Genomic DNA, 19892 nt, shown 5'->3' on the forward strand with positions numbered 1-19892 from the left:
GTCAACTTGGTGAACTTATTAAAACACACTTGTAGTCACTGCTGTAGTGGCAACTGTGAGAAATTAAGGGTACGTGAATTGAGTTTTACTACCAATATATATACACACATACTTATTGGGTATGTGGCCATAGCTCTGTTATTTGTAGAACATAATAATAATATTATCACGCCAAACTAATCAACAGGAAAAATATGCAAGTCTATATTAAGACTCAAACTGATTGAAAACAGCTGTCTGCCTGCTCAGGGTGACCTAAGGCTGAGTTGTGAGCCAGGAAGTGTATTTTTGGCTAAAATGAAAAATCCCTTCCCAAATATAAAGTCCATAAACTGCATTCAACCAATTCAGCTCGTCAAAGCACAGCGTCACATGAGAAACATATTTGATAAATATCTTAATAAATCATTCTTTCAGCACAAATACAAATGTTTGTCTTATTCTTTAACAATTTATTGTAACACAACAGAGCTACACAAACCAACAGAGCTCCAAAAACAAGAACATGAAAGCGTCTAACTTCCTAACCTCAAAATAAGGAACTCGACCACACCTTTGACACTGCCAGAAGCGTTGTTTACTATCCCACTTGAGTTCACTTCGCTGAACCTCGAACGCTGACAAAGAGATCATTTTATGGATAGTGACAGGACACAAACAAATACCGTCTGTGCTACGGGAAGATCTTTGACCCAGAAAATGACGTCTTGGCAACACACATGCACACACGCAGGCCTGAAGTTTCTCACTTGTTTAACTTATTCTTTCAGTTCAGTTTTCAGGAGTCTCAAGAAAGCAAAAATACTGCAAAAATTGGTTCACGCCGACTCAAGTCACACATTACCTAATATGGAGAGAACAAACATTAGGCTCATCTCATGTTGCTGCTTGTTTTGCAATCTGCAGTGATATCATGCATAGACATGAGCAGACACACCTTTTAATGTCTTCATAGAAAAGCAATTGAGTTGGGCATGAGAAAGTATTAACAAGACTAACGTCAAACCTTCTCTAAACTGGTTAGGGGACAAATTTGAGCCTTTTTTTAAACCTTTCAAGTTCCTATAACAATGCTGTTTTCTTCTGATAAACATTTCAGCACAATCACGCTATCAAGTTATCGGCTCAGGCAATTGAATGTGCTTAGATGTCATTTAACTTCCTGGATCTTAACCACACAGTCTGAACTCAAGTGTTCCTGGATTTACATTAAACAGTAAAACCTGTATGTTAATGCATACGTGGCCTCACAAAACCTGTGTGTCAAATCACACTTTGACTTTCATTTAGATCTATATGTAACTCCAAACATCAGTTCCTGCTTGTAGCAAGATTTTTTTTTAAAAAACAAAAACAAAAACATGACACAGGCCTCAAAATAAAAAACTCAAAATGAAAATTCCATTCATGGTAGGAAAGCCTTCTCAGTTACGAATCACACACACTGAATGCAAGTACCATTCACAAACTGCTTTCCCAGCATGTCAGACTACAGCTGTGTCAAGTCCGGTTTCCTACATGTGATCTCTAGGTAACGCGGTCTGGAGACCGAAACTTTGTACTTGCTGCACGTCAAACACTTGTCCTGTGCAGTTACTGCAAGATATGTTGACTCACTTAAGTGGAGTATATGTTTGCATTGTCATGCCCAGGCAATGGTGATCACATGAATTTATTCATGCTCATATAATTCCATTTTGCATAAATGAATGACAACGTCAAAATTAAAAAAAAATACTTCTTATCAAACATGCAACATTCCAGCCTGCTTTTCAAACTGCACCCTTTTAATTTAGCGTGCTGCCTCACAGTGCGTGATGAGTGCACTAGTAGTAACAGCTATGGTTGTTTGCACCCATGTGTCCCCTCTGAGGGAGGCAAGAGAAGCGAAATGAAGCCGAACCAAAAGTCTCTTAACTGCTCCCAGACACAATAAAGCACATGTCTATACTACAATGGTGAATATTTCCACACAGACCTGCTTGAAACCGCTATCACGCAAACTGGGTAAAACACATGCGTAACTCCGTTTGCAGGAGTGAGAATTTAAATACGGTTATTCTTCTTGGAAATGCTTTGTAACGGAAACATGAAGTTGTAAAATAGCGACCGTAACTTCTTCTGAATTGTTACTAAGAAAACTGGCGAGATGTGAACTCAGCGGAGAACTCACCTTGCTGTGCGGAGCCGGGTTTGGTGTTGAGAGTGAAGCAGCAGTGTGTTTAGTCCCTTCTCAGTTTTGAACAACTGGACTGAGCGGAACTGAAACTTCCGCGTTAAAGCCAAACCTATCTGGCTACCGGGTAGGAGGGCTTTAGTGCGCCAGGCAGTTCACTGGGGGCGACGCGGCTGCCTGCAGGCGTGGGCTTGTTTAGTGCTGGGGCAGTGCAGGTGAGTGGTGGTGAATAAAAAGCACAGTGGATGAGACTGCAAGTGCACTGGTGGTATGCGATACTGCAAATGTCTGTATTGATACCAAGTAAATACAGGGCCGGTGTCACGGATACCATTACCAATACCGATACTTTTAACGTAAAAAGACAGCTTATGTAGTGCGTCATGATTTATGACATGACTCATCACAAGTTCTGAACACATTTTAATGACCACGACTTAAGACTTAAGTTTTAATGTATTTTGAAATATTTCTTTTTTTCTCCCTGGAATGTAAACGTGTCTGTCTCTGAAGCACGCTGGCTCAACTTCTGTTGTTTAAATGTGTTGTTTAAATAAATTACATAGAATAGTCAACACAAAAAGTTTGGGACTTTTTTCATGCTGCATGTTTGAGGTATATTCCCCCCGGAAAAAAAAATTAATACAATTCGGTGAGCTACATACTGAACTTCAAGGCTAGAAACTAAGTATCGATCCTGTCCGATACCAGTACCAACGCTTGTATTGACATTATCGATATTTGGATCAAATCCTCCACCTCTACAGTTACAACAGAGTTCAAACTCGTGAAAGTAGCCTACTACAACCACAAAAACCCCAAACTGTTCCAGCTTCACTGTTTTTTTGTTTCTTTGTTTGTTTTGTTTTTAGCCACTTTTGACAAATACACTATATCTAACTTGTGTTGTATGAAAACAAAAGGACCCAAAGTAATAGTATAACTTAAATTTTCAGAGTAAACCTGATACTTTAATCTTTACCTGAATGCTCCTGAGATAAGTCCTCGCTGTCAAGTGTGAATAAAGATCAAATTTTACACCTATACTGCCCTGCTATTGCTCTATGTCAATAATATATTATGAATGTGTGACCATGTCCATAGCTTCTTAAATTGGCGGTCTAATTAACAATAATTTTACCTCTGTGATGGATTTAGTCAGAAGTGAATGCTATCACAATATCGATAGTATTGATACTGGATTGATATTGACAGAATCAATACTTTGTTTCTGTCATTTAAATTCAGTAATGTATGTAGCCCGCTGAATTGTGTTAAATTAATTATCTTTTTGGGAATGAAAAAAAAAAGAACCTCAAACTTTCACTTTGAGAAATGTCTTTTTGTGTTTACTATTTTATTTATAGCCAGTAACAACTTAAACAAAAGAAGTTGATCCAAAGTGTTTTGGAGACAGATACATTTACATTACAGAGAAAAAATACATGAAAAGCTAAAAGGTGTGTTTTGTTGCGTTAGCTAATTATTGTGTAATATTTAAAAAGTGATCATTAAAATGTGTTCAGGAACTGCAAATGAACAGTGATTCATGTCACAAGTCACGACAAGCTCCCCTATAAACTGCCTTGGTAAGTTAGAACTATCCATATCAGTACTGGTAACAGCAATACTGCCCCTGTATTTACTTGGTATTGGATCAATACCAAACTTTACCGTGTCGCACAGCAGTAGATTTAGGCCTGCAGCAAAAATGAAGAAGTTCAAATAGTCTCGCTGGCATTTTTGAGCACGGAAAGTTAGTCATTCAGCAGTAGCTGATTGTCAGTGGTTACTGGAAGGTATGAGGCTGATACTTTTGCATGATCTTATGAAAGAAATATTTAAGCATCTGACAGGGCACTGACTTCCCCTGTTGCATCACTGAGCGATGTCATCATGTTTTCCACTAACGTGTGGCGTACCAGTGTGCAGGTCAGACATGCTGTAATGCATTTTGAATTATCAGCGGAGACATCAGTGTTCCCTGCTTTGCATTTGTGGTGGGAATTTTAAAAAAAATAACTGCATTAATGTTTAAAATTCAAAATACATGTAAAATACATGTAAAATATTCACAGAGGAAGCCCACACAAATTCCTTTGTGTGAGTTTAAGGCCTCCTTTTGCATTGATTTGGACTGTATGTCCAATAAAGTCTTTTCTCATTTTTTACACTTGCATTTATAAATTTGATTTTTGTTATCATGTGGCTGCTGTAATATGGCAGTGATTTAGGTTTTAGTGTTAGTGTGCCCTCTAGTGGTCAGAAAAATGCTTCACATCCACAGGCACTGTGGATTTTGACTGAAGATAGCACGTGATTTATGCCCTCAGGGTAGAAATTTATTTTAGAGGGCGCAATGTCATTTGAAAATGAAAGCAGAAGGGATTTAAGCAGTTAGCATCAGTATAGCAAGAGCTAAAGTTTCAGACAGGACAAAAGTGTGCCAGTATTTTATTTTGTTATCCACAATAATCTACGGTATGCCAGTGTTTCTGTCATTTGTGTGTGAGTTCTTGTCTTAATCTTACTTTTGATAAGCATAAAACAGATTACAGTGCGATTTAGATTGCAGTATTTTATTTTTACACTGTAATATTTGGTTAGATTCACATGTATGTTACCATTTCTAGAGGCAAAGCTTTAATCTTCACATCCTGTGAAACTGCATGTCATCTCATGCTTGGATTTTAGGGTAGGAGTGCCAGTTTAAGGATAACACACAGCTGATGACATCACAGGAAAAAAGATCACACACAAAACGCAATAATTAGAAAACCAGTCATTTATTTACTGACACACACCTGTTAGGGAGATAAGTTTGAGACAGCAGTCCAGTAATGTAATAAATGTAGGACGTAGCCTTTATTTCCCAGCATCCTGGTGAAAGTGCAGGTGATACCTTTATCCAGTGATTTTTTTAATCAGCCAATTTTGTGGCAGTGTGAATTTTTTTGAACACCAGTGCGCTAATTGTTACATTTCTTCACATCAGCCATATCTGGGAAGATTAAAAGGTCTAGTGTACTGCGCTGCTGTATCTTAGTATGATTTAACTGCAATTGAATGAAACGGGGAGTTGTTTCTTTTTTCAGCTGGAGGCAGCAGAAAACTGTTAAAAGTAATTACCTTTCTCCATGCTCTGAATGTCTGTTTTCTCTCGCTCTCATGCATTATATGCAAAAATGTTGACTGTTATATGCGGGGAAAAAAATGAAAATTCTTCAGGCTTGTAAAAATGATAAATATAAAAATGTTGATAATGCAGGTTCTGTAATGTATTTGTACAAAAACAGACATCGACTCCATGAAATTATTTATATGCTAAACAGCTTATGATACAACTTGTTTGCTAATCAGAACTTTTCAGCATAACACAAGTGACAAATAAACAGCAGCCTGTCTAGTTTTTATCACTGCAGCAAGTAATAAATCGCTTTAAAGTAAAATAGTAGAACTGATTTATTTTGGATGTATTTTTGCTTTAGATTAAAATAAAGATACTGAAAATCATTTGCAAAAGAGCATATGGAAACCTTTATTTATGGCAGCAAATACACACATAAGTATGTGAACAAAGACTCAATGCATGTCAGTGATTGTGACAGTTCTATGCCCGAGAACATGTACCGACAAAAATGGTGCATTTGTTGTGTCTTTTGCACATATATTCGCACACTTTGACTTGCACAATGCTTCATAATAAAAATAATTCCCAAAATAGTTCCAGTGAATAAAAGCGGTACAAAAACATTTTGATCTGACTGTGATCCAAGTTGGATCAGAATGCTTTCTGTTTCAGATAAATGTTGAGTTGCAGACTAACCGTGTCACTGTCTTCCCAGTCTTAGGTTGTAAAACTCCTAATCTGCAGGATCACAAAAACTTAGAGCAAATACAAAATATATTCTTGTTATTCAGTCTCTTTAATACAGTCAAATCAGTTCATCGATGAGCAACACTCATAAACAAATATATTTAACCTTCTAAATAATACAATATAGAACAGACTTTTACATGAAATACAGCAGTGATCATATTTTACCGAGGCATATAAATACATGTAGCCTTAGTTAAAATGTAAACAAATGGATACAATTAGCTTCCTCATTCTGTGCTGTTTTTAAAAAGATGATAATAAACAAGTCCTCGGACACACACACACACACACGCACACACACACACACACACACACACGCAGACACGCAGACAAAGAACATGCTTAACACTCACCTATCCAGCATTTTTCCAGTTTGAATACAATACCAGCACTGTGGCTTTGGATATCTACTGATACCAAATATACTAAATATCTGATGCTAATGTTAAATTGACAAGCTGTATTCCTCACTCTGAGAAACAGAAATATTATTACATATTTATTAAAATGATATATCCTGGCTCTAAACGTACTCTAATGCATATATTAACAGCTTATTAAATGGCAATGGGAAACAAAGTTTTTGTTTGTTTGTTTTTTTGTTTGTTTTTACTTATATGATCTTGTCTCACTTTAGCTTAGTGCGAGAGGCATTATTTTATGCTGCTGTTATTCAGAGTTGCACAAGCTTCTCGTTTTCTTGCTCTAACTGTGCACTTGTGTGTCACTTGTGGAGTGGAGCTGGCAAGAGACTGAGATAATATTAAGTGACTGCAATGAAAGCTTCCCAACGAGTGTTACATTGAATATAATGTGAAAGCAAGAGACAGAGAGACGCCAACAGGGAAAGCAACGATGTCAGAGACCTACAATTGTGGTATCTCACTTGACCACATTTTGTCAAGAAATAGTGCAAACATACAAAGAAAACATGCTGCTGCAACCGCTAGCAACCTCTGGCCTGCTATTGAGTAGTGGCATGGTTATGGCAGTACAACACTGAATCAAATCAAATCAAATCAATTGAATCATGCCACTTATTTCTGCTCCAGCTTTTTGAATCATGATCAGACAAATATCTGATCCAAGCGCTGGATTGGTGCATCTCTGTACTTAACATTTAACAAGCTACTGTTTTTGAAAGAAATCTTCACACATTAATTAACTGAACATGGTTGCAAAATTGTGACTGTAATTTAACTGCAAAATGTCTTTGGTGCTCTGCAACTTTGTTATTGGAAAATAACCAGAATGCAACCATTTGGCAGCCAGTTTAGTTGGTGTCCACTGTTGCAAAGAAACGCATCACATACAAGTTGCACTCATCGGCACAGACTTGATTGCAGCACGTTGGCGGTCTGCTTGCATGTATAAATGACATGGCAGTTATTTGCAAACCTTGGTGGTTGCAGTCAATTCAAGTCAGATCACAGTTGTTTGGAGACAGGTTCCTCCTACAAGGTGACCCGTGTAATCGCCTTGTGGTCAAAACTGGTTGCCCAGAGGTTAAGACTGTTGAGCACTCAACCTCCTGTTGACTAGTTAGTTGCTGTAACTACTTGCAATTGTTTTCTTTGCTTTGCAGTTACTGGGTAACTGTTGAGTTTTGCAAGTTAGTTGCAAGAAGGTTGACATCCTATTTTTACGCTAGTGTGACTGAACCATAAGTCAATTCACAGTTCTCTCTGTCTGCTTTGTGTAGCTCCATTTATTTTTCTCAAAGCAGCCTTCCTCCAAACGTCAGTCCTTGAAATTGAGTGTGAAGATGACACAGGATTTTTCTTGCTCAACATTTATCCAAAGTGTGGCTGGATGAGGACTTCATCATCATCATTTTCCTTCTCTATTTTCTGTGCTTTTGTTTCTTCTTGTCTAAACTCTTCATCATACCCATCTTTACATTTCTTTGGCTGATTCCAGATTGTCCTTATTCCTCTTCCTTCCAATAGGCAATAGAAGTCTTTTTACTGACTCAGTTAATAGATCGTGATCACAACTGTTCACTGAACCTTGCTCTGAGAATTAAAATGAAATATAAATGTAAGCAACATGACAAAGTGTTTTGTGGGAAAAATACATGTTTTATCTTCAAAGTGTTTGACTTGCCAGTAATATGAATTGGAAATCAACAGTTCAAATGATTAGGGCCTACCTTAGCTGTTCCTGGCTTTGGCTTTTCTTTCTTTTTGTGTGTTTAGTCAATGACTGACACTCTCTATCCCTCAGAGTTCCAAGGGAATAGCTGGATCCCAAAGTATGACTCTGATCAATAGGATTCAGCTCCACATCACTCCAAACATGCTACAAGACACATATGTATATCAAGGTAAGAATTTACATCTGCATATTTACAACATGCAACTGCTCCTGTGGTAAAACTACTACAACTACTGACATATCTAACTAAACCTACATTATATGAATGGGACGGTAATTGTATACTGCTATATACAGTTAGTAGAGTAGTGTTGAACTTGTGCCATTATCCTGTTTAAAGTCTGTCTGCTCTTTCTTTTGATATACAGTATATGTATATATATATTCATAAAACATAAATATTCTCGGAGGTCTTGTAAGATTAGGGATTCATGAGTAACTGCTAAGTGAAAGTGTTAATTGGACCTGATGCACTTTACACTCCCATGTTCAGGATTTGTTTCTCACTTTCAAAGACTAGTGCAGCATCCAGTACTCACCGTGTCAGTTGTTGTAATGGAGGAAACTATGTGCAGCTTGGATGTGGAGTCTGATGACTGTCTACTCAGCACGGAGTCCCTTAAGGAGGATTCGCTGAACGATACTGATATGCAGTCTTTCCTGCGAGCATGGGCTAGGAAGTGCAAGCAAGGTACTTTTTCTGCAAGGGTGATCCTGTTGAAACAAAAACATGATCTTTTAGCAAAATGTGCCATTAAGTTTCAGAATTAGTTTGTCGATTAATTAGATGATCACAGTTACCTGTATTTTGAGTGAATTATGGCATAGATTACAGGATTGTATATGGCTGATGACTTGGCTATAACAGCTGGGACGGCTTTGGAATAAGGGTTGAGAATGCCTCCATATCTGATGGACAGAGATGAAACATGATTAGAGATGATCATACTTATACTGTAGCTTGAAATGCTTTAAGTAAGGGTGTTCTACTACCTGCAACTCCCTGCAAACCAGGGTCTACCAAGCTATTTTTACATATCCTATCATTAAGTGCCTAACGTATCATATTTACCCAGCCCATGCTATGAGGGTGACACATGCATAGGGGGACCAAGAAAGCACAAACACTATGATGACCACAAAAGCAATCTTGGCTAGCTTCCATTCAGTTTTGATGGAGTGCTGTTGGATCAGTGTCGACTTCCTCACTTGATTGCCCAACTGCTCCACATCTCTATAAGAAGACAAAGAATTTTGTGGTCAGTAATATATTATAAGACTTCAGAGGGTGAAATGAAGGCCAGAGGAGTGGGTCAGGGGATCTTTAAAAGCAGTATATACAGCGGTCTACTGGGAAACTGGGATCTCACTTTGACATTTACCAGCTTTTTAAACATCATTGCACATGCATACACTTAGTTTAGCTTGAAGTCCCAAACTGACCAGGTGCATGTGAGCATTTACAGTGTGCACCGACCCTGTGATCTGAATTACGTTGATGGTGATTATGCTGAAGCCGGCACGTGCTGGGTTGCTTTACAGTCCAGGCATTTAAATGGGAAAGGTTATTAGTTAGATGTGTCACGAGCTTGCAGTAGAACTGCACTAATTGTCCTGCAGGACAAATTGACTATGTGCAATCCTGCGAGTGTAGAAAAAAACACTGAGATGCATGATCCTGCCCCTCAGACTTAAAAACATGAGTTTAGTCCACTGAAAACTGATGCTTGGTCCCTGGGTTGTAGCCAAAAACCCTACTTTCATCACTTCTTGGAGTACTCACCATAAAGGTGAGTAATGTTTATCAGAAAAGGTGTTTTTTTTCCCCCTTTTTTATTGGCTTACATGCAAGTGGCCAGAATGGGACTTCCAGCAAACATTTATTAAAATTACTTCCTAAAAACAATATTAAATTATGCATATTCAGAAAAAAGTAATATTTATAATATTGAATATTATAAATCTATTTATTTAGATGTACCTGCTTGCTTGGCGAATTGCTAGGAACATGCAGACGTAACAGTAGGATATAATACCAAGCGGGATGAAGAATACGAAGCAGCACAACATCAAAGTGTAACTTTTATTGGCTGGAGTGGAGGTCACATAGTCCCATGTGCACGAGGTCATCAGACCTTCTGGTATATATGAACCTTAAGAGAAAAAAAAGTATAATAAGGTGGATGTTTACTTAAAAATTGGTAAGGAGGGAAAAATTAAGTCACTTACTCCATCCTAAGAGTGGTGCGAGGCTCCAGGATAATGAATATAGCCACACGAGGGCAATAATAAGGTAAGTGCGTCTCGCGGACGTCCATTGTAATGCCTTCAGAGGCTTGGTGATAACAACATAGCGGTCTATAGAGATGGCCAGAAGGTTTATCATTGAGGCGATTCCAAATAAAGCACCACAGAAGGCATATATTTTACATCCTGGAGGGGGAAAAAAGTACACATTTATTTATTTATTTTCTCTGTTAGACTGGTGAACACATCTCCACTAAACATATTTCCACCATCAACAGATTCTAACTAAAAAAAAGGTGCTATAAGAAAGTGCATACTTTATTTATCCATTGGTTGGGAAATTTCTTTTTTACAGCAGTTAAAATTAAGTTATGGTATGTAGCTCAATAAGAGATTTCAATATGATTACAATATGAACAACGTTTACGTAGATATATGTATAAAGGATAAAGATATTTAATATTAAATGTGAATTACTTATACAGTCATGGTAAAATGAAAAGCACATCCTGTGTTAACTCTAAGGTTTTACATATCAGGACATAATAAATACAATCTGGTCCTTATCATTAGGTAGATACAACTTCAGATAAGCTGCAAGCAGATCATTTATTTAATAAGAAACTAAGCCAAAATGCAGAACTGAAACAGAAAATGCAGTGTGTGAATTACTAAGTACATCCTTGTTGCTTCGATATGAACTAAAAGGGAAAGTATCAGCCAGGCACTGTTAATCACATGAACTTGATTATCTGCTCATCAGCAAATGTGAGCACCTCTATAAAACCACAGGTTTATGATAATTTGCTGGTCTGCAGCATTCAGGTTTCCCTCAATCTTCCCAGAACTCGACATTGCCTCAAGGTTAGGCCATGCAATGCTCACAGAATTTGCAAATATCTCATGAACTACATTTCTGACTCTACAGGCCTAGGTTAGCACGTTAAATGTTAAAGGTCATGACAGTACAATTAGAAAAAGACTGAACAAGCAAGACTTATTCGAAAGAAATGCCAGTACAAGCCTCCTGGTTTCGAGTCTGCGTGTCTTCCCCTATTGAATCTGAACAAACCGCAAGTCTTGTGGAACAATGTCCTTTCGAGAGACAAGACCAAAGTGTTTGGTCACAATGATCAGTAAAAGCTAAACACAGCAAATTAGCATAATCCTCATACCAGCTGTGGTGGTGGAGAAGTGATGATTTGGGCTTGTTTTGCAGCCACTGGGAACCTTGCACTCACTGAGTCAACCATGAACTCCTCTGTTAACCAAAGTGTTCTAGAGTCAAGTATGAAGCTAAAGCTTGGCAGAAATTGTGTCATGCAACAGGACAATGATCCCGAGCACATCAGCAAATGATTAAATGTACAGCAGCATGCCTAAAAAAGAATCAAGGAATTGCCATGACCCAGTCAAAGCCCAGACCTCAGTCTGCCTGAAATGCTGTGGTGGGACCTTAAAAGAGCTGTACATAAACAAATGCCCAGAAACCTCAGTGAACTTAAGCAACATTGTAAAGAAGAGTGGGCCAAAATTCCTCCACAGAAAGATATACAGAAAAACACTGATACTGAAAACTACTACTTCAAGTTATTGTTGGTTGTATGAGCTACTGAGTCACGGGGATATCATAGCCTTTCACACACTGCCTCTTCATGTCGGCTTACATTTTGTTTTCAGGTTCCATTTATCTCATTCTAAGACCTGATATGATTATTTGTATTATGCTCTGATATGCAAAACCTTGGATGTAGGAAAAAATACCTGTTTCACCAAAAATCCAACCCTTGTAAAGGGAGTTGACAAAGAAGATGGGTGACTGTGTAACTGCCATGAGGAAGTCACTGACTGCCAGGTTAACGATGAAGAAGTTGGGGGGCGTCCGCAGCTTCTTGTTGCTGAAACACATTAAAAGCAATTAGTATCCCACCAACCAGTTTTACTGTCGCATAACTCTTCATTGTAACATGACTGGCAGGGACATTATTACGCCACCACGGTGCTCATTGTGTGTTCATCATGAGAGCTTTTGTTTGCCCTGGAGTTGTTTGTAGACATGGTCAATTCGGTGTTCATCCAATAGTTTGTGATAGTCCCACTCAACAAAGGAATTACAAAGCAATAATAACACCAAATAACAGTGTCAAATACATTTTAGATGAAATGCTAGCACAGCTTCAATAACAATTGATTTTTTTTAATGACTACCTTGTTACAACCTAAGGACTAAATCAATCAGTTACCAGATACATTGACACAGATTTTCTCCTGTTAGAAGTAAAGATCAATCAAAGCTGGAATTTCATCTCCAGAGGTCAGACAGCCAATTGTGAATGACCTTTTAATAGAAATCCAATGTATAGGGAAACCTCTAAACACCAAATCCAAAAGATTATATAGAGAGAAAAATAATACAGTGTCAACATAAGTGTCTCTTTATATTGAGGTCAGCAAGGTCACGAAAATAACTGAACTGCAATGGTGCATTACTGTATGTGCATTTTACACACATTACATTTAACTTCCCAGAAATCGCTCCAAAGTAAAGCTTGTCCAGGCAACATTTCTCCTCAAACACACCATGAATGTACCAAAGAGGTCAACTTTAATCAAAACCAAAGTTAAAGAATATTTTTAAATGAAACGAATAGAAGAATAGAGGAAGAATATGTCAATTAAGTCTAAAAATTCAAATTAAACATTGCCCGGAGGTCCCATTATGTGTCTGACTAATTTATTCGCAGCCTTTCTTTCTTTTCTTTTACATCACTTAATTGCAAAGTGATGACATAAAAAAAAATGATTGGTCAGTTGCAATGATGATCCTCAGGCATTAAAATGATGTTGTACGAATCTGAGGGACAATAAGATGATCATATTAGTTAAACTATAGAAATACAACCAAAACAATGGTGCTACTGTAGTAGCTGGTTAGATTACCTCAAACGCCAGTATTCTTATTGTCCACCCTCTTTGTTTAGTCAAGGTGGCATCACAGCATTGACTGTACATGAATAATATAGTAGCTGACTAAATTATTGAATTCATGCATTGATTTCAATCTGGAGGTCTAGCGCTGAGTTATTTCTTCGTATTGAATGCCTACGGGCTAATGTGAAGACATGTGCTTGGAGTATCTGTACTTTGCATCTTAATGCATGAATAAATTGTTTACCTCTTCACTGCCCTGAATATCTGCAGTCTGTAAAATTGTACTGTACAAGAAAGAGAAATGCTTGTGTTGATTGCGGGTTAGTTTTACTCAGAAAAGCAGATGTAACACATCTGTTAAATGTGTAACACATGTAAGTATTCGTTAAAAGTCACTTGCATTATTATTATTAATAAATTCTATCGTTTACTACATTACATGTTAATAGGGTATAATTATATTTTATTTTATCTGTCATAACTAGAGATGCACCAGTTACAATTTTCATGCCTGACTCAGAAGTTTGACTTTATAAAACTGAGAATATGCAAACAAAAACAAACTTTTCTTCAATGCAAAATATTATTTTTGCTTTTGTCATTAGAATTTCAACCACTTGTATATATTTCAGAGGTTTTCCACATGATTTTTGTCTATAAGTAAGTAGAATTTATACATTAAAAATCTTCTCCACAGCTCCTTTATTTCAAGTAAAATACAACAATTGTAATGGACTATATGCTACATGTTATTCTCTTGCTTAAATGATAGCTGCACAGTAATCACAAAATCAAAACCTGACAAGCATGTCTTTGGACAGGTTCAAATCTATAACTTGCTTTAAGGTTACTAAAGCGCCACTGTGCTGCCCAGATATTTGTTATAGTGGCTAACTCATAACTCATCTAACAACACTTTAATCTAGATGTCTTTTTTTTCACTGCAACCTGCATCCACTGATATATTTTTTTAATGCTCACACACACACATAAAGATGGACGTATCAGAGGGTATTTCAGGTTCAGTATCTGGCCTGAGTGAACTTCAAAATGTCAAGGGATGCTAGAACTGGAGTTTGAAGAGGCTTGAGAAAATTTGCACACTGTGGCCTTGTCCTCCTGTGGATCCACCGCCTCCAGGAGGGTCTGTAGGGTTCTGGTGCAATGAGCATATTTAAAAGTAGAATGGGAGGAAGCGCCTTCAGTTGAACCAGCTCCCACCTTACTTTTAAGATTAGGCTTCAAACTTTCCTTTTTGACAAAGCTTATAGTTGGGGCTGGATCAGGTGACACTGAATCCTCCCTTAGTTATGCTGCAATAGATTGAGGCTGCTGGAGGATTCCCATCATATTTGAGGTTTGTCTGTATTATTTTAGGGTCTTTGCCTTACAATATTAAGCACCTTGAGGTGACTGTTGTTGGAAATTGAGACTATATAAATAAAAGTGAATTGAATTGAATTCTAACAGATTGGTCCAGTCTACATCGGCAATAATGCGAATGCTGTACTGGGCAGCTGTGGTAAAGAGAAAACTGAAAGCAAAGCTTCAAATATACCAGTTGATCTACAATCCCACCCTTATTTATGGCCACGAGCTGTGGGTGTTGACCAAAAGAATGGGTGTGCTGATATACGTAGTGACAGAAATGACCTTCCTCTGCCTGAGCTCTCCCTTACAGACAGCAAGAGGAGCTTGGCCAGTGAGCCAGGGCTCAGAATAGAGCCACCTCAAATGGCTCACTGAAATTATTTGAAATGTTATGAGCATCATCAAATCCAGATGAATAGCAGAAAATTCATCTGTCCGTCACATTTTTTGTGTAACCACAATTTAAAAACACTCAGTTGCTGTGTAAAAAGTAAATAAGACACATATTTTATAGAACACAAAAAAATGTATCAAATATTTAAATATTCCAAACTTATTTTCAGGTTTGAAAAGATGCAGCTCTAAAAGATAAGCATATTCGTTCCCATCATTTCCATGAGGAAGGAGGCTTACCAGTAGAAGGCATACATGACCAAAGCGTTTCCGGTAACGCCCACTGTTCCAATCACAGAAACAACGAAAGCAAAGATGTAGTGAACGTGGTCCTGGACCTCCACCAGCTGATAGAAGCCACGCTCCACGTCCATTTCTGTGACTTCAACCACACAGACGTCAGCATCAGTGGATCTTTGTGCACAACGGTTTCTTTCAGACACACACACAATATTCAGCTTTCAGCTGCTTAACTCCCCAGCAAAAAATATTATGATCAACAACTATAATACTGCATGTGAGGCTGAAAACATACAAAGACTGCAACTGCAACACTTTACTTAGTTACTGGTTCTGTAATCTGCATTTGATTTTTGTGGATTTCTCTTCAGTAATGTGCCAACTAAGTGTCATCATTATTTTTCCTTATAAAACCTGAGGAAATAGCTTACCAGCTTGTATCTTCAAACTTAACTGTATAGTGTTGGTGTAACAATATTAGTTTAGTTTTTCAAACAGCTTATAACATTTAACATTATACTTTTTTTTGTTTGTTATTTTGTATAATTAGGTAAGCTCCACATAGGATTAATCATGTCAGGTTTGGTGAGAACTGTGTTTTTTCCTATTCCCTAAAGGTCTTGAGGCTATATTGTGATATTTATTTGTATCGATTGGAGGATTGTTTTGATAATTTATATACATATTAATTTAGGTTAATGTCAACATTTAAATTGTCCACATACTTTCACAAATTGAGCTTAGAGTTTGATCAGGTAGGTCATGAAATCAGCCTCAGTTCTTCAGGTCAGCTGATCCCAATACCAGCCCACTTCCATCTCACATGCTGTTTAGGCTGCTCAAAACTATTGCACATCAGCTTTGTGACTCACCTCAGACCCTGCTCTTCCTTTCATGCCGAGTCTGATTTAGTCAACACGACATCTGTCATCTGCCTGCTTTGTTATATGCTGCTGCTCTCGGTTTTCCACATACTATAATTCTTCTGACTATAATGGTCCTGAATGATTTAGAGTGACTGTTTTATGTCTATTAGAAAATAATAATCAACTTGAATCCTTTTTTAATTTCTTTTAAAGTTAGATCCCTCATTTTAAAAGCACTGCAGTAAACTGTGATGGTAAATTCAGTTTTTCAGTCTAGTTCAGTTTTATTTATAAAGCACCAAATCCCAGCAACAGTGGCCTCTAGGCACTTTGTATTGTAAGGTAAAGATCCCTGCAATAATTGCTGAACATCAGTGTATGTGCAAGGTGATTTTGTAAACAACAGGTGTTAGCATATAGCTTAAAGCTACACTGATTTGGGGGTAGCTTTAAATGTTTTCACACTTCCTGTTCATAGCTGTCATTTCTTACATTTAGCACGCAGCAGGGAGTAGTTAGCACCAGCTGCATTCCCATGAAAACTGTTTGGTTTAAGAGAGGACACCGTTGTGTGTGACACTGGGTAAAACCAGTGTACTAGGAAGTATCTAGATTAAAAACTCTATAATCAAGCTGCTTTGGAGATTTCCTTTCCCGCATGCATCTTTGTTGGTTAATCTGTAGAAAAGCTCAGAGCTGAATGCACATTTGAAAACTACTGTAGAGAGCATGTCTGTACACTTTTAATCTTATGGGTATATCACGGGGCTAGGTGTATAACCAATCGTGCTGCTCAAAAAACAAACAAAAAAGAATAGTGAGGGGTGCTTTTCTTTCTCAGGGTTACAGAGCAGATGTATACAAGTTTATAGAAGGATCTGAGGTTGACATCATTGGGTGTGGTAAGAAATCAGACACTAAAAATTTAGATCTGGCATCTCACTTTATTTTGTTCAGGTTGCTCTGATTTTGTTTTCTTTGTACATTCTGAGACTTTTTAACCCTCTTTAAATTTCTTAATTTCTTTGATTTAAGATTTAATGACAGGAGAAATTGACCATTAGCTCAGTGTCTCCTCAGTGTTGGGACACACACGCTTCCCTATGCGGTGGAATAAGAACTCATGTCTATTAAAATATATGCACCACAAAATTCTTCTATACAGTCCAGAGCTTTCATAAATCCGGTCATTCATAGGACAAATATTTCAAAATTGATGTCTCTCTGGGAGCTGAGGTTTATGGAAGCATAACAGCATTTTGTTTAAATGTCAAATTATACTTTTTTCTGTAAATAAGAAATGTTTATTACACAGATGACATAGATGAAGTCCAGGAATTTCTGATTAAACAGGGTTATGTTTTGTTAATGTAATGGAATTAATACCATGTAATATTAACTGCATCTTTAGAATAAGAAGAAGTTAGCTACCGGTAAATCTGACGCTTTACTGCATTAATAATTTGATTGTTTAAGAACAAGAACAATGAGTCTGACTCATCGAAAATTAAGTTAAGTGATGGCACAATATTTAATCAGTCAAAGCTGTGGTGAGTCTTATTGATATCGCATAAATTGTCTTTGCAATGTTTTTTTTTTTTTTGCACTCCTTTTAAAATCCACTAAATGTGTTTATGATTTTGAAATGATGGAGCTGAATTTTCTTTTGTGCTATTAACTATGATCATACACACAGACATGCCACAGAGTGGGTGGAGTACACATAGACAATCACTGTACGAAACCAACACGTTGATCTCTTGCGATCCTCTCAGCAAAGGCTTTGTGCGTCAAAGGAACTTAAAATGACCGCTTACTTCCCCACATTAGGCATCAAAGCATTGTTTCATATGAAAGGCTCGAGTCACATAAATTGCATGCACATCTAATCAATGTCACTGTTGAACTTGCATTGTCTGCTTCACGTATTGCTCCTTGCTGACATGGTATGCATCTGTCCTAATTCAATTACTGCTCATAAGTATTTATTTAAATCCTAAATAAGAGTTGAAAGGAATCTCCCTGTAATATCAGTAATAATTTCTTTAAATAAACTTCAGAGGAGTTTGCTCCATACTACTCATGCAAAACTTACTAAATTAACAGAACATTACTTTACCGTTTTCTCCAGAAAGCCCCTTTGTTCTGCGGCAGTGAAGCTGCACAGTGTGTAATTGTGAAAACCCCCCAAATCCAAATGCAGGCTTCTGCTGCTGTCAGTGCTGGATAGAAGATGAGAATACCCAGAAGGGCAGAAAGCAAGCAAGCAGCGCACTGACCCAACCTCCCCTGCAAGCTTCCCATCACACACAGCTCTCTTATGGCAAAACACATCGATCAAGCTGGTGTGTGATGCATGCATGAGGGTGTCCATGTGCTGCTGTTCATGTGGCCGGCGCGGTCAAGTCAAGACATTACACGTGATAGATTTTTCTGTCTTTTCCAAATTTTGTTTTCCTCTTATGCACATTAATAACATTAATATCCGATACCCATTGCTGGAGGCACAACGTGAGCCCCACATCTAAAGCTGCTTTCAGAGGAAGTGAGGAAATGACACAGCCCAGCTCTCTGCTGCATCCCACTGGGTGCTTTGAGAATTAGGGAGAGACAGATTGGGGTTTTTGAAAAGCAGCAGACCTTTTACAAAGTGTCATACATGTTTCCTGCTCATCCTTGTGTAAAGAGAATCTCGGGGAAAACGCTCAGATAAAAGCCTCTCAGTGTTTACCTCATGGTGCACAACTGCAGCCCATCCTCGTCTATCGTCTGTTGAGACTCAGTATGGATACGTTCTAGCCAGAGGAGGCTAAGCCTTTCACACTTCTGGGTCACTGCACTTCCTAGCGAAACCTATCAATATGTGCCAATTTCCAACCACTTAGCCTCACTAATAATAACCCCTGACATAATACCTCAGGGAGGCAGATGTTAGTAGTTTCATGCACTTTTGTTGTTTCTTTGTTATTTATTTATTTGTTTTTGGGGATTCTTTGGCGTTTTTTCCGTGATTTTCCAGGTCAAACGATACAGTTGTGATGACCAGCTGATTCACTGGAAATGCTTTTAGCGTCTTGGGTACAAGGCTTCACTGTTCTCAGCATGTAGATGAGACAAAGAAAGCTTTCAGCAATTCCGTTCTGTTAATCAGAAAGGAAAACATTAATGTTTCCAAGTGATGGTTTTCCAGGAGGGCAACTTAGTGTAAACATTCAGTCCACCAAAGCAAACACAACCTCATTGTTAACTGGAAAATTTTAAGGTGATTTTTGTCCAGAGCGTGAGCACGACTATTTTAAGCTGGGAGAATCCAATGTGCTGCCACTTTGTCCGACTTCTCTATGGCACAAGGAAGACGCTGCACCTTGTGAGTAGCAGATGTGTTGATCACTAACACTGTTTAGACGAGGAGGATAATATTATACATAAGGTTTGTGCCTCCTTAAGAGCTGAGATGGCTGTAAACCAACACATACTTACGCTGTAAAATTTTGCCTGTGAACTGTGGATGTAAGAGTCCAACTGAGGTCCACGGCTGGAAATCCGCAATAGCTGTAAACTGTCTGTATTGGAAGTACTAGTAGTTAAACTGCATTGCTCATATTCAATAATAATAATAAATAAATAAACA

General features: G+C 37.9%; 3 protein-coding genes across 5 annotated transcripts in view; 1 reads left to right on the forward strand and 2 right to left on the reverse strand.

Moving 5' to 3' along the window:
• Positions 1 to 2449, reverse strand: part of pdlim5b (PDZ and LIM domain 5b) — a 34285-nt gene extending 31836 nt beyond the window's left edge. For 2 of the 3 annotated variants that reach the window (XM_005470311.3, XM_005470310.3), the window contains exon 1: positions 2174 to 2449. The gene's annotated coding sequence lies outside the window, so the exon portion shown is untranslated. The remainder of the gene's footprint in view (positions 1 to 2173) is intronic. The other variant, XM_005470309.3, reaches the window with a different exon arrangement.
• A 2180-nt stretch (positions 2450 to 4629) lies between these two features.
• gdnfa (glial cell derived neurotrophic factor a) overlaps positions 4630 to 19892 on the forward strand; it is a 47144-nt gene continuing 31881 nt past the window's right edge. Inside the window, exons 1-2 of the mRNA XM_019361098.2 lie at positions 4630 to 4657; positions 8283 to 8382. Coding sequence (XP_019216643.1) covers positions 8313 to 8382 — 70 coding nt within the window. The 5' untranslated portion in view covers positions 4630 to 4657; positions 8283 to 8312. The remainder of the gene's footprint in view (positions 4658 to 8282; positions 8383 to 19892) is intronic.
• On the reverse strand, positions 5719 to 18471 carry opn4xa (opsin 4xa). The gene is made up of 10 exons (XM_003453905.5): positions 18381 to 18471; positions 15396 to 15531; positions 12225 to 12358; positions 10443 to 10646; positions 10195 to 10366; positions 9286 to 9447; positions 9015 to 9122; positions 8753 to 8927; positions 8209 to 8357; positions 5719 to 8071 (listed from the first exon to the last, which is right to left on the reverse strand). The coding sequence occupies exons 2-10, from the start codon at positions 15527 to 15529 to the stop codon at positions 8047 to 8049; spliced, it is 1263 nt and encodes a 420-aa protein (XP_003453953.2). The 5' UTR covers positions 15530 to 15531; positions 18381 to 18471; the 3' UTR covers positions 5719 to 8046.

The sequence above is a fragment of the Oreochromis niloticus genome, linkage group LG7, assembly GCF_001858045.2.
Source record: "Oreochromis niloticus isolate F11D_XX linkage group LG7, O_niloticus_UMD_NMBU, whole genome shotgun sequence".
NCBI lineage: Eukaryota > Metazoa > Chordata > Actinopteri > Cichliformes > Cichlidae > Oreochromis > Oreochromis niloticus.